Source organism: Bubalus kerabau, chromosome 1, assembly GCF_029407905.1.
Source record: "Bubalus kerabau isolate K-KA32 ecotype Philippines breed swamp buffalo chromosome 1, PCC_UOA_SB_1v2, whole genome shotgun sequence".
NCBI lineage: Eukaryota > Metazoa > Chordata > Mammalia > Artiodactyla > Bovidae > Bubalus > Bubalus kerabau.
Window position 1 is genome coordinate 250,638,210 of NC_073624.1, and position 25,100 is coordinate 250,663,309.

The following is a 25,100-nucleotide window of genomic DNA, read 5'->3' on the forward strand; positions in this document are numbered from 1 at the left end:
TAGGGATTAATTTTCTCAAGTGTCTAGTGATCTTTGTTTCTAAATGCAGGATCTTGAGGGTTACTGTAGGTAGCTGGCCTGGGCTTAACGCTGTGACTGTGAACAAGGGTGTGCCTTGTGTGGTTTTGCACAGGCTTCGTCACCCCCTTTAGTGTGCTTGGGTGGAACCTGTGACTTGCTACCAGCAACTAGTATATAGCAAACACGAGTGAATAGTGGCTTCTAGATTACATTCTATGGCAAAGGAAAAGGGATTTTGCAGGTTAATTAAGGTCCTAAATCAGTTGATTTTGAGTTAATTAAAAAGGAGCTTTTCCTCAGTGGGCCTGACTTAATCAAATGGGGGGGGGGGCGGCAAGCCCACCCCTGAGGTCAGAGATGCTCTCCTGCTGGTCTTGAAGAAGCAAACTGCCTGAGTTCTGTAGCTGCAAGAAAACCCCTTTTTCAAACAGCCTGAGTGAACATGAGTGTGGGTTCTCTCATTCACGCCTCTAGAACAGAAGGCACCTGGGCTGACGCCTTGATAGCAACCTTGGGAGACTCTGAGTTGAGGATGCAGCTAAACTGACCACAGAATCTATGAGATAGTATGTATGTGCTGTTTAAACCACTATATTTGTGGTAATTTGTTACCCGATAGAAAAGTCACACAGTGTAGTCACACTCCTAGTCCCTTGCCAGTGCCTTTCCCTTTTGCTCTCTGTCTTGTGTCTGCAGTGGATGTGATATAAAGCCAAGCTCTGCTCCCTGAGTCTAACCCCCTCATGAGGAGCCTTCTTCGGGAAGGCGGCCTGCTTTCTACAGAGAGCAGATCTTCGGCTGACTTGAGGGCATGTCATTCCTGCCCATTGGACCTTTTCTTTATCTTGTAAAATGGGAAGAGGGGGAACCTAACTTCCAGATGTTCTGAAGGCTCTTGTTTAATGAAAGACCCTGATGATCCTTCCCTTGCCGTCTCCTGTCCTTTGTGTTTGTTGATTCTGGACTTGGAGTTTCTCTGGCCACTCTTGGTGGGAACCATGCCTGTGCAAGGGGTCTGCCTGTGTGGTTTCCTTGCTCTGATTATCCCACCGTTCTGATTCTTCTTGGTTTTTCTCTTCATGGAATTTCATAAAACTTCTGGTCTGTTGATGACATATTTTCCTGTTTTATAATGCTGTTATGGTTTCCTTCTCTAAACAAAAACCAGTTTTCCTAGCATTTCAGCAGGACCTTGGAAATGAAGGGAGGCAGATATATCAATGATGAGTCTGCATGAATTCAGCTCTACATACTGGTCTGGACTTTTTATAGAAGAAAATAAAATACTCTTTTGCTGCCTAATACTGATCTAACATGTTTGTAATAAATTTGGCATATTTCTAATAAAACTGGTGAGAAAGGGTAGAGTTTTTATTATAATAAGTAATTTTCTCATGCTCTATTATTACATCTTCCTTTTAAAGTACCCTAAAGCATATTTCTTTGAGGGCTGTGCCTTTTTTTCTCCTTTCCCCCTCTTCCTGTTTACACTTACACAGCCTTTCTTCCTTCTCTTAGGGTAATTTCTTAGAACAAGTGACTTAAAATATTGCTGACACTATGCTTTTTTTTTTCTAACACTAATGGCACACATGATGTAAGTGCTGAGAAGGTTGAGATAACCGAACTAAAATTGTGATTTTTAGAATTGTATTAAGACTCTTTTAGTTCCAAGTAACAAAAATCTATTTCAAACTAGTGTAGGTTAGAAAGAGAATTTATTACATGGAAACTGCAATAGGATCTCACCAAACCCAAGGGTAAAATTATATTCAGATATCATGAGGGTCTGGGACCAGAAACTAAAGAGCCAAAGGTAATTACAGGAAGTATTTACCCTTCTGTCTCAGACTTTTTCTCTCTTGTCTCTGTTTTTCTGAACATCTGCTTATTCTTTTCTATCTTTGTTTTGGCATGGGTGTGGCCAAATGTGGTGATCAATAATAGTGATCTGAGTTTCCAAGTTTATATCATCTCAGTTCAAGCAAATAAGTCAGAGGCACAGTCCCAGATTCCAAAAAGAAATAATCCAGCTTGGTTTAGCTTGGGCCAGTTATCTCTTTTTAGACCAGTGCATGTGGTCATGAGGGCAGATTTTGTGTATACACAGGACTGCCACAGCCAGGTTCTCAAAGAAGAGGTAGTGGGGTAGAAGATATATCAAGGGGGCAGATAGCTCAAAACTCATCTGTTATTATATTCTTGTTTATATCCAGTGTGCTGTTTCTCATTAGAGAGAGAGTTTATCTTGTGGTTAAGAACATGAGCTTGGGGTCAGATAGACCTTGATTTGAATCCCAGCCCTGCCGCCTATTAGCTGTGAGGATCAGATTCTTTCTCTGTACAATTGAAGTGATAAAGTCTGTCTCTTGGGGTTGCTGGGAGGAAGAGAATATATGTGATACATCCTACATGCTCAGTAAATAGTTATTATTTATTACTGTTATCACATCATATGGAAAAGATTATGGGAATGGATAAACATTTTACCACCCTAAATAGCACAAGAAGCTCTGGAAGCAAAAATCTGGGTGCCATAGAGATCAATAAAAAATCTAAGAGAGAATGTCTTGCTTTTCACACTTGGCCAAAGTAGTGGAAACAAGTTAGGCTGATGATGTCAGGGCCCAAGAATCTACACTTGTTTTTAGAATAAAGTTTTTGCCTCTAATGGTTTTGGGAAGCGTGAATTCAGAGGTCGCATAATCCTGAAGAGAGCCAGGCTGGTGGTACAGTCATCAGGGTTCTCTGCAGCCAGGGCCTCTTCTGATGGTTCCTGCATTCATTCTGCTTGGTAGTTGGTCTGTACCCCGTGAAATACTTTAAATATGTGCCATCAATTCAAAGACTTCAGTTTTTATTAAAGAAGTTCCACTATTTTCTTTATAAAATAATAGATTTGTTTTGCATCTTTCTCATTGAAATGATAAAGTTGTGAGTTGCTGCCATCGTAAAGTAAACTCTTCTAAAGGTTATGTAAAAAGGTGATGTTTCAAAGTCTACATAGTTAAAGAATACCAAATGTAAGCCAAACATTAATGTTTACATAGAGTTAGTTAAACTCTATGGCTTCTTTTTAAATAAACATAGAGTATGCTGTTCTATATGAAACTGTAGTAGAATAATATCTCAATGACTAACTGTAATTTTCTCTTAAGTTATGCAGACATTTTGATTGAGAGGGAAGTATTAATGCAGAAGTACATTCATCTAGTTCAGATCGTAGAGACAGAAAAAATTGCAGCTAACCAACTCCGGCATCAACTTGAAGATCAAGATACAGAAATCGAAAGGCTTAAATCAGAGGTATTTCCTAGTTGATAGACTCCTCATTGTTTCATGTTTATTGTCATCTCCTTATGGTTACTTAAAGCCTATGGGGCAAAATTTTGATCCCAAACTTAGTCCTCTGCCATCACAGGTACATGAGAAATGAATATATTTTCTAAGTTAGGATTAGGTAAATATGTACAGTAAACTATCAGGATAATATGCAGCTTTACATTATGTGTGCTCCTGATGTCCTTCATTTGCTCAAATATTCAAGAATCGACTACAGTATTTATCTGTTTTCAGATGGATTCATAGTAATGATTATTGTGAACCTGTCATAGATTCAGTGTAAAAGTCTGAATGACAACTAAAGAAGATACAAACATGAAGTCAGAAAGTCTTTGCTTTTTTCCTCAGTCCAAAGAGTCCAACCTTCTCCTCTATAGAATTTTGAAAAACTCATTTGGGTTAAATTATGTGACATATGCTAGGGTGCATTTGTTTCCTGAAGCTGGAATTCCTGCCTCCCTCCCTGCCCCACCCTGACTGCGAACTCCTCAGGCTCTGCACCCCCAGAGAGTGAGACTGACTCAGGTGGTCATGGAGACGGCAGCCGTTGCGGTGTCTGTGGGTCCTCCCTCCTCCCCAAGGTGCCTCCATCTGTATACAGAAACCTGAGTGTACCTCCCCTTGTTGTCCTGTCATCCCTTCTGGGAAGTGAGCAATACCTGAAGAATTGCAGAGGAATGTAGAAAGTGCAGTTTTTCCACTCTTTCTGACCAGTGGTGCAATAGTGTCCTCTTAGCTTCAAAGAAAAGAACAGGACAGAATGAAACCTACTGCTGATTGTAACTTTGTTGATAGAAACAAACCGCAGGCTCCTCAATCTGGGTAATTTCTTGTTTCTCTGTCATTCAACATTTTCTTCTTCATTTCCTCACATCTTCTTCTGAGACTTACTCTGCAAATTCTGAGAGGGTTTTCACCTCCTGCTGCCCGTGTACCTCACCTCCAGCAGACAGAGCAGGGTTTAAGCTGATGTTCCCACTGGGATCTGATTGCTTCTCTGAGGATGAAAAGTTGCAGACTGTTCACCATATCATTAGTGTTGTTAACTTCCCGATCCAACCCTGAAATCTGAGATAGTGAAAACAACAATAGAAAACATAACAAACCTGCATTTTAAAAGACTATATCAGGCACTGTAATTTAAAACAAAATTATTGTGTTCTGTCTTCGCCACAGTTAGCTAGAGCAGATGCTTGTCTTCCAAGTGAAAGAGGTTGGCATTTACTCCATGAGAGAAACTCAGCACCAAGCAGTGTTCCCCAATATTTATTTGTGTGTGCTTATCTGCCTTCACTATGTTCTTTTTTAGTCTGAATATATATTGCAGCCACAAACTGTCAGTAGCAGGTCTGTCTTGTGTGGTTGCTTGACAGGAGCCATAATTTATTTCCCACTCCTTTTATTTGCCCACTTCCCTGCCAGAAAAATGGCAGAGGAGAGAGTTTGGTAATGGGGACAAAATGTAAAGACAAGTCTGAGTGGGCAATTATGATCTCAGCGTTTTAAGTGTTTGCTTGTTGGTAAAGTCTGAATCGGTCCTTAAGTTTTCAGGAGCCTGCAGTTGAGTGATGGAGATTCTCTGTCCAGGGAATTTCATTGCTAAGTGTGGTTCTGAGGCTACCTGGTTTTGAGTCACAAAAATGAGCTGAGGCTATAAAGAGATCCCCCAGGTGGTTTCAATTCTTTTTGCCTTTTTGTGTTTTCTTGACTGGCTTGGCCGAGCCCCTGGGCTCTGGAGTTCCCTTTGCAGTTACCATTTTCCCTAGGAGATCTGTGACTCTGCTGTATAGAAAGCATGAGCTTGGAGCTGAGTGTCACTGCATTTGGAGATCAGAGGGCTTTACAGGAAGCTGCCATTGATGAGATGCTTGACACACCACTGAGATACTGAGAAGGCCTTGGTCTGGTCATCGCTGGCAGTCAGGGTCTAGTTTTGGACTCACGTTTCTGTAACCCAGGCCCCCGTTCACACTCTCCACAGTCACTTCATATAAGCACTTTTGTTAGCAGCATAATAAGACAAGTTTGGGGTAAAGTTCAGGCTTCCCCTGCCTTAGCATCAAACGAAGATAATGTGCCTGAAAAGTGAATGTTTCCTGAGGATCTTATAAGTTACCTTGTAAGCATAACTTCCTGTGATATATGGCTTTAGCCTAGTGTTTCCCAAATCATGAAATGGACCAATTTTGTGTTACAGATTATCGCTCTTAATAAAACAAAGGAACGAATGAGACCTTACCAAAGCAATCAAGAAGATGAGGATCCAGACATCAAGAAGATAAAAAAGGTAGGGTTTCCAGCTTTGGGCGAGTGTGGTGGGGACCAGTTGTCTTTCTGTAGTGATGTCTTTGCCACCCTGACTCTGAGCTAAGAACAATCTTGGTGTTTCTCTCCCAATGGCTTCCTGACTTCTGCTTCAGAATTATCACACACGGTTACTTCTCTGGAAAAGCTTTGGCTTGAGATTTCTTTGTGGATTCTGTGAGAAGGGTGCAAAAGGTGGACATTAAGACAGTGGTATTCTCCATTTGGGTTATTTAAGTGCTGCTGAATTTTCTGGTGTTTGTGCTACTTTTATATTTTAGGGAGTATTTTTTAAATTACACTTCAAAAATGTTTCTTTTAGCTTTAGTCTTCAGTGTTTATTTAGAGAAGTTTATTTTTTTGAGCATGTGAGAAAACTGAGTGAATCAATACATCTGCTCAGGTTTCTGTTTTATTGTTGTTTCTTTCTTGTTTAACACCCACATAATCAGCAACTCCTTCCATCTTCCTGTCACAACTATACAACTCCTGCAATTAACCAGACCCTGGCACTCTACCTAGTCTACTGTGTTTGATTTAAGTCATCTCGGTTTTGAGTTCCACAATCTTAGTTGTCCTGTGTAAACGCACTGATTCAGCTGTGTTAATATTATGTTAAAAGGTGCACAGTTACAGAATTTTATTTCTTCTTCTTTTTTTCTTATTCCTATTTGCAATAAAGCTTTAAATATTGCTCAGAATTTGAAAAAGAAAAGCTCCTCAGGACTAAGTTGCACTGTTTTCAGTTTTCAAGAAATAACAAAGTAAAATAAAAACATTTCTCTCTTAGAATTTGAAAATCTTTAAATTAAATTTGGTTTATATCATTGTTACAAGATGAATGCTGTTCAGTTCAGTTCAGTTCAGTCGCTCAGTCGTGTCCAACTCTTTGCGACCTCATGAATTGCAGCACGCCAGGCCTCCCTGTCCATCACCAACTCCCGGAGTTCACTCAGACTCACGTCCATCGAGTCAGTGATGCCATCCAGCCATCTCATCCTCTGTTGCCCCTTCTCCTCCTGCCGCCAATCACCATTCTTTTAATAACATGCAGTTCCATATAAACAAAGATATCACTAAAATACAATTGTAGTACTGTCCTGTTGTAGAAAATGCTAGCAAATAAACAAGCCAGCTTTTGCACGGCAGGCAATATTGCTCAAGTAAATAGATTTTGTTTGTGTTAATCACTCAAGTCATGCCCGACACTTTGCAATCCCATGGACTGTAGCTAGCTCACCAGTCTCCTCTGTCCGTGGAATTCTCCAGGCAAGAATACTGGAGTGGGTTGCCATTTCCTTCTCTAGAGGATCTTCCTGACTCAGAGATCGAATCCAGATCTCCTGCATTGCAGGCAGATTCTTTTATTTAACACAAATTCAGTTGATTTTTGAAAATATTTCTGTTAAATGGAGGAATAATGATAAAATACATTTTATAGTTTCCTGTCTTCCTCTTTCATAATGGAAATAATTTTTTAAAAACCTTACTTTTAAATTTGTTAACAGGTTTTGAATTTGACTCAATTGCCCTTTATGTCCCCAGTCAGACTAACGTCTCTGTGGAAAAGGATGTTTACAAATGAATTGTGCATGTGTGTGTTAGTTGCTCAGTTGTGTCTGACTCTTTGCAACCCTATGGACTATAGCCTACCAGGCTTCTCTGTCCATGGGATTTTCCAGGCAAGAGTACTGGAGTGGGTTGCCATTTCCTTCTCCAGAGGATCTTCCCGACGCAGGGATCAAACCTGGGTCTCCCGCATTGTTGGCAGAGGCTTTACCATTGAAGCCACCAGGGAAGTCCCACAAATGAATTAGATACTCTATGCTGATCTTTACAAATAGCAACATAATTTTTTAACTTCAGGAGACCAAAAATTGAAATTGGTTCACAGAAATTTCCCATATGATTTCTCCAAATAATATGCATATAATTTTCTCCACATAATTCTACTAAAATGTGTTTTTAATTTTTATTGCTTGAGATATGACATCTGTGTGAATGCCTATTATGAAAATTGATAGTGTGCTGACATCAGTTGGTAAATGAGACAGTTTTAAATATTGCAAAAGAAGAATAGTTGTTTAAATGCATGATAATTGAGACCATATGGGTGAAATAGTATGAGAAAAAAGGAAAATAATCTGTTAAGAAGAAAACAATGATACTAAAAATGATTTGATAGTAATTTATTGCTTTCAATTATGTATGACTTTGCAACCTGCTTTGTTGCTTAATCTACTGCTTAGATATAACAAATACTAATAAATTATCATATAATTTTTCTTATATTTAGAAAGGACTTCAGATTTTGGGGTCAGTTATTTTGTAGATAAGGAAATGGAGCCCAGAGTTCAAGGTCACCCAGTAGGTTAAGTGGCAGAGCCTTTGGGTTCGGGATATGACATATACCTCTCTGTTTAGCTCTCAGCATTTACCTGGGCATTTAAAAGATGCTCAGTAAATATTTGTTGGCTGAAATGCAAAGGCTAGCAGACTTTGTCCAGTTGGCCTGTTATTTTTCAAATCCTATCTTGGGGATTCAGATCAGTTTTAGGGGCTTCCATCTTCCTACAACATTGATTTTAATTTTTATTTCTTATTTTTCCCCCCACAAGATAACACCATTGTGAATTTTTAGTGTGTGTTTTTGCCCATGTGTCTGGGAAAGAGAGTCCTTATAGTTCTTAACAAAAAGCAGGTAAAAGAAGGGCAAGCCTGGTTGTAGCTTTCCTGTGTAACTTAACCAAGAAATTTAGTTTACTCATCTGTAAAAAGAAGGGGTCAGATGAGTTGATGTCTAACACTTTTTTTTTTAAGCTTAAAAAAAAAAACCTCAAATAGCCATAACAAAAAATCAAACCCAATTTAAAAATAGGCAAAGGACTTGAGTAGACATTTCTCCAAAGATGATACACATTTCTTTCAAAGATGCTTCTTTAGAGAAATCACTAACACTTGAAAAGATGATCAACGTCACTAAGCATCAGGGAAGTACAAATCAGAACCGCAGTGTAATATTATCGCACACCCATTAGGATGACTACTATAAAAAACCCCAACACCCAATAACAAGTATTGTTGACGATACAAAGAAACTGGAACCCTTGTGCTCTGTTGGTGAGATTGTAAAATGGCTCAACTGTTATAGAAGACAGTATGGTGGTTCCTCAAAAATTTAAAAATAGAACTACCAGCAATCACACTTCTGAATATTTATCCAAAATAATTGAAAGCAGGATTTTGAAGAGATACTTGCACTCCTGTATCCATTGCAGCATTATATGTAATAGCCAAGAGGTGAAAGCACCCCAAATGTTCATCAACAGATAAATGGATAAACAAAATGTTATATATCTATACACACATACATATACAGAGTGGAATATTATTCAGCCTTAAAAAGAAAGGAAATCCTGACACATGCTATAACACGGATGAACCTTGAGGCCATTATACTAAGTGAAATAAGCCTGTTACAAAAAGATACTGAATGATGCCACTTATGTAAGTTATCCAAAGTAGTTAAATTCATAAAAACAGGAAGTAGAATGGGAAATACAAGGGGCTGAGGGAAGGGGGAAATGGAGAGTTGTTTAACGATTATAGAGTTTGAGTTTCACAAGATGAAAATGTTCTGGAGATCTGTATGTGCAACAGTGATTTTACTTAACACTACTGAACTATACACTTAAAAATGGTTAAAACAGTACGTTTTATGTTATGCGTGTGTTTTTTTTTTTTACCACAATTAAAAAATGTTAATACCTGACTTTATGTTGTTAAAGAATAAGCCTTCGATTTATTCCTTTCTTGAAATGTTAACAACTAAATGTGTGTAATATTATTATATTCTGTTGTCCTTCTAGTCAGGCCTAAACAGCTTAAGCTATTGAAGAAACTTGAAAAGCTAAAGAAAAATATTGTTTTAAAAATCATCTTTTTTTTTTTTCCTGCTATCTGGTCCAAACCTGACATTATTTATTCTGTGGTGGGCCCACCAGTGCTCCAGTGAAGGAGCACGATACCCACGGCACAGGATGGACACCCTACCGACCAGCTTAAGAAGCCTGCCTCACCCCTCCCTGAGATTCACTTCTGTTTTGTTGCCGCTGCTCTGTAGGTTCAGAGCTTCATGCGAGGGTGGTTATGTAGAAGGAAATGGAAGACCATCGTGCAGGATTACATTTGTTCTCCTCACGCCGAAAGCATGAGGAAGAGAAACCAGATCGTGTTCACCATGGTGGAGGCCGAGTCGGAGTACGTTCACCAGCTCTACATCCTCGTCAATGGTTTCCTGCGGCCCCTGCGCATGGCGGCCAGCTCCAAGAAGCCCCCCATCAGCCACGACGACGTCAGCAGTATTTTTCTCAACAGGTTTGTCTTGGATAAGTAAAAGTTGTGTGAAAAACCTATCTGTAGTTTTTAAAGGAAGTTTAACTTCACTCGTAAAAGAAGAGGTATCATAAATTCACCTGCATGAGCTTATGATATTGAAAATAAGGAAGCTGTCATTGGTGTTTCATTATTAGCCCATGTTTTCTTATTTTTATCTGGTATGTTGGCATCTAGTTTTTTCTCGGTCTCTTTTTTTCTATTTGACATGGCATTACCTACTGCTACCCCTCTGACATCTTGTCGTTGTGTGTGTGTTGGGGAAAATTACCTCCTTCATAACCTGAGGGAAATGGAAGTGATTAATAGGTCTTCACATGTAACTTATACAGAAGTACTTTAGGAAGAACAAAAATTAACAGAGGGTCTGAGGATCTCTTAGTAAATTTATTTGCTCAATAAATATTTGTAGTGCGTTTACTGCTGAGGATTCATCAGTGAACAAAGCAGAAGGTCCCTGCCTTCATAGAACTTAAATTCTGATGTGGGAATATAGACAATGAATAGTGAATAAGTGAAAGATGCAGTATTTTATCAGAGAAGGCAATGGCACCCCACTCCAGTACTCTTGCCTGGAAAATCCCATGGACGGAGGAGCCTGGTAGGCTGCAGTCCATGGGGTCGCTAAGAGTCAGACACGACTGAGCAATTTCACTTTCACTTTTTACTTTCATGCATTGGAGAAGGAAATGGCAACCCACTCCAGTGTTCTTGCGTGGACGGGGGAGCCTGGTGGGCTGCCATCTATGGGGTCACACAGAGTCGGACATGACTGAAGCGACGCAGCAGCAGCAGCAGCAGTATTTTATATTGTGATTAGTGCTGTGGAAGAAATAAAGAAGGAAAGGGGAGAAGGGAGAAGGGGGACTGTTAGGGTATTTTACTTAACATTTTAGTTATTTATTTGTTTTTGAGTGCTGCTTCAGCTTCCCAGGTGGTATAGTTGTAAAGAACCCACCTGCCAATGCAGGAGACATAAGAGACTCATGTTTAATCCCTAGGTTGGAAAGATTCCCTGGAGGAGGGCGTGGCGGCCCACTCCAGCATTCTATTTTACTTAACATTTTAGTTATTTATTTGTTTTTTAAGTAGATAAAAACATGCATTTAACCAAAACATGGTTAAAAAAATTAAAACAACATGAGAACATCAGACAGCTTTGAACTCTGTCTCTCCCTACCCCATTTTCCTCAGTTGCTATCTGTAACTGTTTTCATTAGTTTTCTATATAGCCTTACAGTGTTCTTGATGTAGGTCAATCGAATTTGAATATAATTTTATTTCCCCCCCTTCTAACACAAAAGGCAAGTACTTTAACACGTGCCTGCTTTTTACAGGTACGTATTAAACTTAACAGTATGTCCTGGACATCTTTCCATATTTGATATATAGAGACAGTATTCTATTTTTCAAAAGATTGCTACATGGTATTACATTATGAGAATGTCCCATAGTTTTTCTATAGCCAGTTTTTAGAAAGACCTCAATGATACATTAACATTTGAGCAGAGACTGCGGTTGATGAGAAGGCAAGCCATGTGGCTGCCCGAGGGGAGAGAGACGCACACAGAGGAGGTGCCCTGTGCAGAGGGCCCGAGGCTGGAGCATGCCGGGCTTGCCAGTGTCAGAGCAGATGAAGGGAGATGTCAGAGGGGTAACAGTTAAGGCATTGTAAAGATGTTTTCTTTTACTCTAAATGAGATGGGGAGAGATTGGTGGGGTTTTAAGGAGAAGCATTCCATGACGTGACTTAGGTTTTAAAAGTTCCCCCTGGTTTTCTCTTTTGAGTATAGACTGTGGGCAGATCAGTTTTGTGCCTATTTCAATAAACCAGGTGAGAGACGACTGTAGCAGGGAGGCCTATTAGGTGGGGCTAGTGCAGTAATCTAGGCAAGAGATGATGGAGGTAGTGATAAGTGATTAAATTCTGGGTGTGTTTTTAACATAGAGCCGATAAGATTTGCTGATGAGCTTGAAGTGGATTTTGAAGGAAAGTCCAGGGTTTTGGGTCTGAATAACTAGAACGATGGAGCTGCTATTTATTAAATGGGGAAGATTGACATAAGAACAAGTTTATGGGAAAAGACCAAGAGTTTTTATCTCGAACTTGTCAAGTCTGAGATGCTGTTAGCCAGATGTAGAAATCAAGGGAGCAGGGTTGGATGTTAGTCTGGAGTTCAGGGGAGGAGTTCAGGGCTGGGGGTATAAATTTTGGAGTCTAATAGCATATGAATAGTGTTTAAAGTTGTTTGTCTGAATGTGATTACCAAGGGAGTGAGTACAAATAAATGAGAGAGGAGGACCAAGGACTGAGCCCTGGGATATTTCAACATTTAGAGGTTAGGAGTATGAAGAGCCACAGCAGGGAGGGGACTGTAGGATGAACTGGAAGATTAGGATTGACTTGTGTGCACTGACATGTGTAAAGTAGAAAGCTAGTGAGAGCTTACTGCATAGAGCAGGGAGCTCAGCTTAGTGCTCTGTGTTGACCTAGATGGATGGGATTGGGGTAATGGGATGGAAGTTCAAGAGGAAGGGGATATATGTATACATATAGCTGATTCACTTGTGCGCAACAGAAATTAACACCACATTGTAAAGCAGCTGTACCCCTTCAAAAAGTTATAATGAAGAGGATCAGCTAGGGTTGTAGGATACAAACCAGGAGATGGGTTGTCCTGGAAACCAGTGCAGGCAGGAACAAACAACTATGTCAAAAGGTCAAATAAAACAATAACTGAGAGTTGACTGTGGGTTTAATGACTTGGAGCTTATTAGCAATTTTGATGAGGTACCAAAACCTGATTTGGTGAGAAGGGGAATTGGAATTAGAAAGAGTTGGTGTAGAAATCTACTTCAAGGAGGGTTGCTATAAAGAGGATCAGAGAAACAGAGTGGTACCTGGAGGTAAATAAAGAAATATAAAGTTGTGTGTGTGTTTGTGCATGTGTTTAGATGGGATAAAAATGACACCAACAGTGATGAGGCAGTAGGGGGAAGGGTTATGGGAAAGAGAGGGAAGAATTGCTGAAGCAGGGTACTTGCACAGGCAGAAGTGGATAGAATGTGGTGAACAAGTCAAGAGCTTGACTTTAAGTGGGAGCATGGACAGGGAAGGAATAATACCTGGACACATCGTGTGGTTAGGAATCAAGCATAGCAAGTGGCAGTGCTGATGGGAGGGAAGTGCTGGAGTCAGGGAAGAGAGGAAAAGGTGTGAAATGATAATCAAGGAGGACAGGGCAGTGAATGGATGAGGGAAATGTAATAGAACTGCTAGATATTAGACTTGTGGCTATGACTTTACAATGAGACTATTCAGGATGGTTTTATGTTGTTCTTAACCACCTTCAGCTGCATAGGTGCAGGTATCGAGTGGGCAAAGGGTAGAGTTTAACTAGTATTGGTGTGTATGAGGCTAATATGATGAACTGAAAACAGAAGGGAGTTGAAGGTGTGTGCAAGAAAGGGGTTATAACACTGAACCATGAGATCTAAACTGTGGAGAATGGAAAATGATGTTGTGAGGGGATTTTGGTCAGTAATAAGGTAGCAGGGTCAATGGTCTCGGGTCCTGATGGTGGGAAGGGATTTGGGGAGTCAGGTTTCTAAAGATAATGAACTCGGAGGTAAGGGGATGGTCACAGAGCAGTGTCCCTGAAACTGATATAAGGGAGAGGATGCAGTTATGGACAACGAGACGGTCTAGGGTACGATTAAAAGAGTGTTGTCTGAGGTCAGTGGAAGACAAGACCTTCGGAGAAAGAGGTTCAAACACCCAAGAGAGGCCAGGTCATTGGAATGTTGTTTGTGCGCATATTGGAGTCACCAAGAATTGTTTCACCTGTTTTCTATTTAAATACCAAAATATGAAGGTAGATATGCCAGTTAGTTTTCAGTGTAGGCAAGAGGAACCTCCTCTGTGATTGGAGGGAATTCACTGCTTATAGGTTCCTTAGGAAGGGCTGGAGCACAAGTCAGACAGCAGGCCTGGACCACTGAATTCAAGGGCACAGCACCACAAATATAACCCAGAGGTTAGAAAACTAGCTTCTGCTGTTGCCACCGCAGCTGCCTCTCAACCACACCAAACTGGTGCCTAGAAACTAGACCACTGAGGCTAGGCACTGAAATTGCCCCCAAAATACATGTGCATGACTGACTTTCAGTAACAGGAAGATGGCCTCTGCTGCTGCCTTTCATGTCTTACCATGTGCGTCCATGGGTGGGACTGAATTTACATCTAGAACCCTCTCTGCAAGGGACTCTGGAAAATGTAATTTTAGCTCTCCGTCCTCTCTACCTAGAAGGACGATGGAATGAAGATTGAAGGACTAATCTACAATACCTACCAAAGTAGATTTGGTCGAAATCCTAAAACAATAAATACTGCTTAGTTAAAATTTCTATGAAAGAAAACAAATCACAGTCTACAGGAGCATCTATTGTGTTCCATGGGCCATTCACAGAAAGTAAGGATTTCCCATTGATGTTTCTTGTTGTGGACTTTGACTTATAACAAACCCAAGTATGTCACTGACATGAATAATCCTGTCTTTGGTTGTGTTGATGTGTTAGTTCAGAAAAACCTTCAAAGGCTTGTTCCAGTAGATTAATTCTGGTGAGGAGAAAGCAAATGTTACTTTGATAACTCCCCTTCTTAAACCTTCTAGAAATATGGATCTTTAATTGATGCAATCTTCATTCTAATATATTCATGTAGACTACATTCTTTACAGAAGATTCCTTTACCTTTCTGGCATGAGGGTTTTAGGAGTGGTTGTGGTAGAGGTCTGTCAAGTCTTCGTCTCTGTCAAAACTCATTTTAGTGAGAGAGAGAGAATGTTGGCTGAATTATCATTTAGAATTAAATCTGAAGAGAAGGATCTTAACTAATTTTCTGATTATCAGTTGAAGTGCTACATCCTAACAGAGAAAGCTGTTTTTATCAATATTGTAAGTTGATAAAGAGGACTATATGACACTGATTTGGTGCTTACTGTCTTCCAGTATTTGGGGCTTAGCTCAGAGTTTTCACTGAGGTTTTCGGGTTGTTGAAAGATAAACTGCTTTCTGGGGGCTGATATAATCCATGTCTTTATTGATTGTATGGTTCCAAGGCCCTCAGAGACATGTATATCATGTACTTAAGGCTTTAAGGATTCAGTGAACTTCTTTAACAAACTAGATACTTTATAGTGATTAAATTATATTATTTTTTCCATTTTTTTTTATAGTGAAACAATCATGTTTCTTCACGAAATATTTCATCAAGGACTGAAGGCAAGAATAGCCAACTGGCCTACTTTAATTTTAGGTAAGTGCATGCTTTGAAAAGTTTCTCTTAATGTGGCTGCAATAAAGAGTAAAGCAGCTTCAACGTTACTCATCCTAAGTTGTTTGAACTTCCCTGATGACCTGGGAGCTTCTGTGGGCACGGGGCCTCTGCCCTTTTGACCCTTCCCCGTGGCCCGTCAAGGTTCTTTGGGGACTAGAGTTGGGCTCTGCCTCGGGGTGCATTCTACCAAGTCAGTCATTCTGGCATCTGCCCTGGGCCGTGTAGCCTGAAACCTGGCTCCGGGAGCCGCTCTCTGCCATTCCTGCAGAGTGAGCAGTCTGTCCCTGTCCCGTGGATAATTTACTGAGAGACGGCCATGTTTGCTTCTTCTTTCCAGCTGACCTGTTTGATATTTTGCTCCCCATGCTGAACATTTATCAAGAATTTGTGCGTAATCACCAGTACAGCCTCCAAGTGCTCGCCAATTGTAAGCAAAACAGAGACTTTGACAAACTCTTAAAACAGTATGAAGCCAACCCTGCCTGTGAGGGGAGGATGCTGGAGACGTTCTTGACATATCCAATGTTTCAGGTAAGTCACCCAGGATGTGTCTTGTAAGTCCTTGATTCCAGCTCGATGTGACTGATACCTGGTGTGACCAGCATGAGACGTGCCCGTGTTCCCTGTGGGAGGTTGTGATACCTCCTCTGTCATCTTGAGCTTGACCCTGAGATAAACAAATCTTTGCCACATATTCTCTCCAGTCTGTCTAGTGTTTGTAAGAAGACCAGGCATTTTTGAGACAATTAAATCAGGAGTGATTTTTTTTTTTTTGAAAAGCAGCACAAATTTCTCTCTGCAGAAAGATTCCTCACAGACCTCTTCCATGGAGTCTCCTCCTCCAGCGTGTTTAAAAATATTATTGGGTTTACAGAAATAGGCTGCCGTGCAAATGTTCCAGTGCGGGCTGGTTGCATAAAAGGTTCTGAGGCCAGCGGGTGGGGGGGGGGGTAGGAAGGACTGCTGGGAAGGTGTTTGTTTTCCTGCCCTGTTCTCATTGCTGCCGAGTCTCCCTTGGCTGGAGCTCAGCAGAGCACAAGGAGGACCTTCCCCATCACAGAGGCTGTGGGGAGACGAAGGAGCCAGAGGCCCTGGCTAGGCCTGGGGACTCCTGGCCCCTAGTCAGGTTGCTCCAGTGAATCTAGGGCTTGTCCCAACCTTCACTTTTGGGGGTTAGAGCAACCCCAAGGATCAAGTACACTTGCATCCTTTCCTGTATGTAAAACTTCACCACTCTTTAGAGAGAACTGCAGAGGCCAAAATGTGAATTGAATCTCCTGTCCTTTTAAAAAGCGTTGATTTTGTTCTTTTGGAAAAGCATCGAGTGTTCCTGTTGTGGAATTTGTGGGGCTTCAGTCCAGCCCTCCAAATTGTTATGTGGCAAACCGACTCTTCTAATCATGTGTGTTATGGCTTCTGTGGAGGGCTTTGTCCCTCTGAACGGGTATCTCTGACCTCAGCTGATCGTTCCGTAGCCTCCGAGGGAGATGCTGCTCTGGTTCATAATTGTTTGTCTTCAAGTTTGTCTCTCCTGCTTGAAATCCTGGAAGTCACTGTAGAAGTTTAGTAAGATTTTAAAAAATCAAAAGGATGCATATGTAACAACTTAAGTATAGTGAAACTTTGTAAAGTCGTTGTGTTTTTTCTTCACCATGGAACTGAATTGTTTAACTCTTTGCCTCTCTGAACAAATATTCCATACGAGAAACTACAAAGAAAAAAAATGCATTTTAAAAACCTTATACAAAATTATAATTTGAGATTTTGTTTAGAGTGAAACAAAATTTTATTCAATGTTCTGAGAGTCTATTTGAATCTTTGGCAATTAGCTCTAGGTTATGATTAAATTCTCTAAATCCTGTCTGCCTAGCAACCCTCAACTCAGGTGGATAAACAAAGGTAGTATTGTGAAAGATGCATGGAACATTCAGAGAGGAGCCTCACTCCCTTCCTGAAAGCCCACGAATGCCTTTTCAAGTATTGTTTATTTCCGTTGGTGTGAGTCTCTCAGTGGTTTAAAATGCAATAACTGTACTTGAATTTTAGGTCAGGTGTCCAAACAGTTGAATGTAGGTCTTTGGATTGGAATGGAAAGGCCTTTGGATTTCTTAAAAATGCTGAGATAGTCTTCTTCTAACCTTCTTTTCTCCCCCTGGAGTTTAAGCCCGATAACAACAACTTGGCAATTTGATTGATCCCAGGGAATGTATTTCCATAATGTCCAAAAGGGACCATTGGATTGGGAGTATTTAGGAGACCTGCATGTCCTGCTCTCCCTTCAGTGGTAGCATTGGGAAACTTAACTGAACCAATCTGAATTTCTGTTTCTTAAGTTTGAAATTGGGACAGTTGAGCTCTAAATATCTCCCAGATCCCTGGCTCTCTGGGGGACCAGACTAGAAATTTGAGCTGGGTAACTAACTAACCTTCTAAGAGTCTCAGATCCCTCCCTCCAGATCCTAGAATTAAGCTAAAGGGTCAGATGTTGAGATTGTCTGTTTTTTTTTTAAGACTAGGGTAACCAGCGGGTGCTGGAAGAAGCCTCAAACTTAAAAGAATTTAGCCAGAATTGGTGCAACTGCAAGAAATGTGCAAATTGAAAGAGTGCTGAATTCTGCTCTTATTTATTTGCTTCTCCAAAACTGTTTTCCTTCTCTGTAGCTATTTTGAACAGACCAAGAGCAGAAAACATTGGAGTTGCTGCCCAAATGCCTTATTCTCCCTCCTGCCTTCTTCCTAGGAGAGACCATGTAGAGCACTTGGGAGAAAACTGCCCTTTCTAGAAACTTGAAGGTTTTTCTTGCTAGGTTCATTCTATATTTCTTGTTCCCTTTTGATCCTTTCCCTGAGGAGCCCTGAGGCGTTTACTCCCTCAGACGGTCTGCTTCCCTCTGCATAAATTGTATTAGCTGTGGTACTTCTGCACATCCACCTTGCTTCAACGTAAGCTGGACACCTTGGGATAAGACTGGGGTGTGATGCTTTTTTCCTTAGATCAAGAGTGGAAGAGGTGACCTTAGCTCATACTGCCAAGAGGCCACTGCCGAGTCTAGATATGGAGGCAAAAGTTGGTATGGGGGCCGAAGGAGGAAGAGAAGTAAATGGAAACTTTTAGCCTGTGTATATTTAGAGAAGTGTTATATTCCACCTCTTCTGGGCTGTTTGTTGAGTAAGTCAGTTGTTACTGTGAGTGAATTAGGCTGAGCTATGGAAACATGGAGGAATTATAGTGAATGTATCCTTAATTGATGATGCAGTGAATTTATCCTCAATTGGACTATTAATATCAGACAAGAAAGTTTGTGTTATCAAGATATTTGTTATAGACAATACAGTAGTGATTAACTTAATTTTTATTTAGCAAAAACAGTGGTTTGGCTAGTACTGTTTAAATTGTCTTCAGCTGCTCATATGTCCATAGATGAGCAAATCATGAAATCTGCTTCTGAGAAGGACAGTGCTGTTAGAGGTCCTCCAGGAAGTAGCCACTTGCTGCTCTACTTACCTATTTACTGTAACTAAAGAGCAAGCTAATTAGTGTCTAAAGGTGACAGTATTATTTCATAATTGAAAGAATTATGATTCATCTAGACAATACTTACTATGATCCTTGGGTTTTGGGGTGTGTGTGTGCGCACACTCAGTCGTATCTGACTTTTTGTGACCCCATGGAGGGGGTGTGTGTGTGTGTGTGTGTGTGTGCGTGCGTGCACGTGCATGCGCGCTCAGTCTTATCTGACTCTTTGCAACCCCATGGACTGTAGCCCACCAGGTTCCTTTGTCCATGGAATTTTCCAGGCAAGAATACTGGAGTGGGTTGCCATTTCCTACTCCAGGGGATTTTTCCGGCCCAACCCAGGTATCGAACCCTTGTCTTTTACATCTCCTATGTCTCCTGCATTTGCATGTGGATTTTTTTTTTTTTTTTACCACTGCACCACCTGGGAAGCTCCAAGGTCTTTTGCGGGGACAGATTTATAATCAGTTCTTGAATATGTCAGATGAGCTCTCTGGAGCGCTGTCCATTTCTCTCTGCAGAAGTCCTTCGCCTGCTTTTTGGTCGTTTCAGGCTTCTTCGTTTCTCTACCAGAAAGTGAGATGGGCCAGTTACTTTCAAATCCATCCACTTGACACTTAGCCAGGGAGCTTTCTAAAATAGATTTAATGATTGGGGGAGGACCATGAAGCTATTGACTGAGCTTAGTTTTGTGGATTTTCAGAACATTATAAGCAGTCAGGCTCTCCCACTCCTGCCCTCCACTTGTTATGAAAAGTTGAGTACCTTAGCTATTGATTGCCTTGATTTTCCTGTAGAACTACTAACTTAGAGGCAAACTTTTATCAGTCATGGCATTGTACAAAAGGGATATTTGAAAGCATACTTATCCCAGCAGCCTTCACCAAAAGGAATGGCCCAACCAGCTGTCTTAGTGAAAAGTTTATGGGGTAGAGAGTCACAAAGCCTCCTCACATTAGCTTCAGAGGAAGGGTTCTCTTGTGACCCATCTTCCTATAACTGAGGATACTGCACTTCCAAAACCTTGACTTGATGACAGTCTCTAGGACATGATCCTAGAGTATGAACTGCTGATAGATGTCTGCGCTTAGGGCACTGCCCTCTGTACCCATGGGTAATCTGGGTATGCAGTAAATATTAGCAAATGACCCAGTGAAGGCAAGAGAGGAAAAGCAGATTTGTAGATAGAGCTGCCAATGCCTCAGGTCAACATGAAAGGAGCTACCCACAGAGTCTTGGGAAGCTGCTTTACTTTCTTCATTCTTAGGGGTCCTTTCAAAGGCTGAGTAAGACCCCAGTCCCTGCAGAGACACCCACTAGACTAGTGCACTGGTCAGAGCTGGGCTCACAGTTGGCTCTGCCATTTACTGTGAGGCCGCTTTGGGCAAGTTATGGAACGTCTTCATGCCTTGTGTCCTTGTCCAAAAAGTGGGGAAATGATCCTTATGTTTTGCTGGAGGATTGGATGCAAACCTCAAACTCCCAATCTGACCCATAGCAGACAGAATTATGGTAGCTGTTGTTCATGCAGGTTTTTATTAAAATTAAACCCACTGCCCCTGCTTTCTAACAATTTTTTGTTTATAAGCCAGTAAAAAATATGTCGAGTTAAATCAACATATTTAACTTGAGTTAATTCTTCATTGTGTTCTATTAAATCCTCCACAGGGTTGGTGGCGTTTCTGCTTTTGAGAGAATTCAGATAGATAGTCTGTTCATTAATAAAAGCATAAACAAATGATCTAATTAAGCAATACTGCTTACTGCTAGAAGGATGAGTTGAGGTAAAGCGGGATCAGAATGTAATAAGGGTAAACATATCTTTTCCCACATTTTGATTCTTAAAGAGAACATTGCAATAGGATTGTCAATAAAAAAATTGTAAACAGACAAATAAATCTAAAATACAGACTCAAGTGACTTGCTGATAACTGTATCTTTTCCTCTATGAACCAGTTTTCAAAAATTATGATTGAGAAATGTATGAGTATATTAAAAATCTAAAGAAACAGTTGTTTCTTTGTGCCTTATTATCTTCATGTGTTCTTGGTGAAGTTTTCGCGTGTGTGAGGTTTGAAACATAGTTCATTTTAAATGTATTTCTTAAAAATATTAGTTTGTGGGGATTCAAACAAATGTTTGAAGCCTAATATTCAAACTGAGTGGTCCAGTGGCTGACTCCGCACTCCCAATGCAGGGGAGCTGGGTTTGATCCCTGGTCAGGGAACTAGATCCCAGATGTGCAACTAAGACCCAGTAGAGCCAAATAAATAACTATTTTAAAAAATATATTTGTAAAACAGCCAGACGTGTCAGAGTAGAGATGAGCTCTTCAGAAGTGGTGATGGTGCAGTAGAGAAGGTCTAGTGTTACTCACCCGGCCCTCCTGCTCACGCTGGCCTTGCTTTGCTTCTAGATCCCCAGGTATATCATCACGCTTCATGAACTCCTGGCTCATACACCCCATGAGCATGTGGAGAGAAAAAGTCTGGAGTTTGCGAAATCCAAACTAGAGGAACTGTCCAGGTACGTGAAGAATTTATAATAAAGGCTTGATATGGCAAAGTAGCATGTTAGTCTTTTGTGAAGACCTGATGTAGACTCTGGGAGATGGTGATGGACAGGGTGGCCTGGCATGCTGTGGTCCATGGGATTGCGAAGAGTTGGACATGACTGAACTGAACTGAATGTTTATGTCCGCGGGAACAAGAAGCAAGACATAAGTGGCTTCTCAGATTCCCCTGAACATTAAATGCTAGCTTCTGAGATGGTGCTAAATCAGCATGCACAATAATTTTAACCAAGAAAAAATTATATATATATAACATTTATATAATAAGTATAATTATATAAAATCTTTGAAAATGATTTTATGTCATTTAAGTTTATATAATTGAGATTAGACACATTTTGGTTTAAGTTTGAAAAGATTCACATTTCTTTCATTATAATAGGAAGATGGTTAGTTGAGTTTTTGTATTCATATTTGGTAAGAAGTTGGAGAATGTATATTTTCAATTGATCAGTGACTTTTCAGTGTTTCAGGCATTTCTTTACAGCTGTGTTCCTTTAACTTATAAGGGACAAATATAAATAGTGTATATAGTATAAAGGTCTCTAGTTTGCTCCACCTCTAAGAAACGGCATCCTAATTTCAATGAAAGAAGCTGTTCATAAAATAATGTGTTGCTTTCCTGTTGCGTTTATAAGCAACGGTCCCAGAATACTCCATTTGCTTTGCTTTGAGTCATGACTTGATGAAGGTTAGAAGTCCAGTGTGACTTACCCTACATCTCCAGTTAAACTGATACAAGGTCAAACCCTTGCTTCCCAGATGGAGCTCTGTTGCTTTCCCACTGGGATAATAGAAGATCTCTCACTGTGGTCCTGTATTGTATTTGACAGGGTCATGCATGATGAAGTGAGCGACACCGAAAACATAAGGAAGAACCTTGCCATAGAAAGAATGATCGTCGAGGGCTGTGATATTTTGCTGGACACCAGCCAGACTTTCATCCGCCAAGGTAAGTCCTTGTTCAGCGGACTCACCAGCTAAGTGGTCTCTGTATCTGTCACCTATCACAGGCAGATCCAGGAAAGCGTGGTGGAGCAGGCTTGATTAGGCTGTTTGCTTGATGCTGTTCATGCAGGACGTCCCCATGGCCTTGGCCGAGGCTGTGGTTGAGGCCCACCTTTGTGCTGTTTCTTTTCAGGGGCCATGAAAAACAGCAACACAATACTAGTAAAGCACGAGTGGGACAGTAAGTTACATTCTGACTGGACCCTGCTCCTCAGTGGACCGGACATTCTCTACAGCTCCAAGGAGGACAGATTGGTCTGGCCGATTGGAGTGGCAGTGCCAGGTGGTGACGACATCCAGGCAAAGGCCCAGGAGAAACTTGCCTCACTCAAAGCCCTTTCCCATAGGAGAGGGGACAATGTCCGCAGTGAAAACAGCTGTCTCTTGTTCCCATTTTTCATCAGCACTTCTGGATCGGCCCCACACGATATGACTTGATTCAGTTGGTAACTCCAGTTGCTAGATGAAATGTGTCAACTTGCCCTGCCATACTTTGGCGATGGCCAAGGTATCACGTTTGAGGGGTGTGCTTTGGGGGCATCACCCAGTAAATTAAGCCTTTGAAGAGTGGAAGATATTTATGCTGGAAACTGTAGAGAAGCTATGCCATGACAGTGCATATTCCTCCGTGGTTCTTATTACAAAGTACACGAAGTAAAAACCACACTTGAAATTCTTTGCAAGTGCGTAGGTGTCCTGAGGGAGGGGAACATGCCCTCACAGAGTCGATTTCAGGCAGTATATTGCATACAGTCATAATTTTGAACTTGGGGAGGAGTGGCATATACATTTGGAACTCGAATTAACCTTTAATGTGGTTTCTGTTTATAACGTGCCAATATTAATTGAAGATATTTGCTTTTCTAGTGCCTACCAAAATGTGCTGCCTGAAACATTTTTTTTACCTCATCAAACAAGACATTATTTGTGCTGCACACATTAATTTTTGCACAGAACACTTAAAAAATTTAACACATGCTGTTCTATTTTCCATTATTTATTTACAAGGGGAGAAGTCACACATATGTTAAAGTTTGGAAGTATATTTGAGGATATGATAGCTTTCGCATTTTTGACTTGAAGTATTAATTTTTCTTTAAGTAATAGTGGACTATCACGCTGACGGCACCAGGCCTTCCTAATCCCCCTCCATCCCTCTTCACAGACTGCGTCCCTGTATCGGCTTCCTGCCTCCTGGCATCGTCTGCCTCTGTGCCTTTACATATGTAGGCCCCTGGGGACCAGGGGTTCCCTCATCCATGTTTCTGGTGCCTGCGGAAGGTCCTCTTGTCCTGCCAGGCTCAGATCAGAGCCTTTTAAATTTCCTCACTTCCCCCCCTCTCCCCTCCAGTGCGAATGAGTTTACTCTCCTCCTCGTTTCCAAGCGCCCTTGCTCCTGGTGCGTGCATCTCGTCTTCTTGTACGTGTTTGCTTGCCTGTCTATCCCAGCAACTGTAACTCTGCAGGGCACTATTTATGAATTCTCTCTTGCCTAGTTCAATGCTTTCCATTATAGGCACCTGGAAAACGGACAATGGGTGACACTGAATTGCTTGTTGAACTGCAGTTTTGAATGTCAGCTGTCTTGTTTTGTATTTTTCTTATGTTTGGAGTCCACCGAAAAATACTGACTACAGGACTTGAGCTTTGTAATATGTGAAAATGGAAACAAAAGTTTCTATAACTAGTATTCAATTTCTGAAAGGACTTTGGATTGATGAGTATTATTATTACACATAAACGTTTAATATATCTCTAAGTTGGAAAAAGCATCTATGATGAAAAATGCTGGAAGGTTTTGAATACAGTGAAGAAATCGTATTTTTTTTTCCTTGCACCAGGAAAACCAATCAGGAGCCACCTCTCTCTTTGATTCATGTCTAGATTTTATTTATTGCTTGTTCTGAACCACATGTTTGAGGCGCTTTTGTCAGCTATTAATATATCTGATGTTATTGCTGTATTGACGTTGATATTAATGATTTGCCTTTCCGCAGTATTTTTCTGTGTTGTTTGGTTTGGTTAGTCTGTTTGGGAATTATTCAATAAAGGTGGTTTAAAAAGAAATCAGGCCTTAATCTGAAAGTAGAAGATAATCCAATTACAGTCAATTTGGAAAGTTTGTGTTGTTTTGCTTTGGTTGCAACAATTATTACTTTTACTGCTGCTGCTGCTAAGTCGCTTCAGTCGTGTCTAACTCTGTGCGACCCCATAGACGGCAGCCAACTAGACACGTTCAATGCATGAGTGCAAACATATATGCATAAATATGTGTGTTTTCAGTCTCAAAATGAATTTTAATTCTGAAGACTAGAAAAAATAAGGTCGTCTGAAAGCGCCCCTCTGAATAGGGGTGATAGCCAATCTTGAATGTCAATCCGTGGGAATTCATTGATTGAAATAGCTTATTTTTTATAAACTGATTCCAATTACTAGATAGTTGATGAGTATGATGCAAAGGACTGTGTCATAGCAGTGGTCTGACATTGTCATTTATTTTCAAAATCTTTTCAAAGTTTCTTGAGCAAATGTTGTACGTGTTTGAGGCAATAATAGACAGTATAGCTAGCTCCATCATGGAGGTCAAATCCTGTCTCCTCCCT

The 25,100-nt window shown here is 40.7% G+C and overlaps 1 protein-coding gene across 9 annotated transcripts in view; it reads left to right on the top strand.

The window, feature by feature from the left end:
• The window catches only part of RASGRF2 (Ras protein specific guanine nucleotide releasing factor 2), a 260,807-nt gene that overhangs the window by 92,633 nt on the left and 143,074 nt on the right, over positions 1-25,100 (top strand). For 6 of the 9 annotated variants that reach the window (XR_008707844.1, XM_055562907.1, XM_055562886.1 and 3 more), the window contains exons 3-9: positions 3,180-3,327; positions 5,561-5,650; positions 9,791-10,044; positions 15,300-15,379; positions 15,738-15,931; positions 21,334-21,443; positions 22,323-22,441. Coding sequence is in view for 8 of the 9 variants with exons in the window: in XM_055562907.1 (XP_055418882.1) it covers positions 3,180-3,327; positions 5,561-5,650; positions 9,791-10,044; positions 15,300-15,379; positions 15,738-15,931; positions 21,334-21,443; positions 22,323-22,441 (995 nt within the window). In the remaining variant the exon portion in view is untranslated. The remainder of the gene's footprint in view (positions 1-3,179; positions 3,328-5,560; positions 5,651-9,790; positions 10,045-15,299; positions 15,380-15,737; positions 15,932-21,333; positions 21,444-22,322; positions 22,442-25,100) is intronic. The other 3 variants (XM_055562916.1, XM_055562933.1, XM_055562921.1) reach the window with 1 other exon arrangement.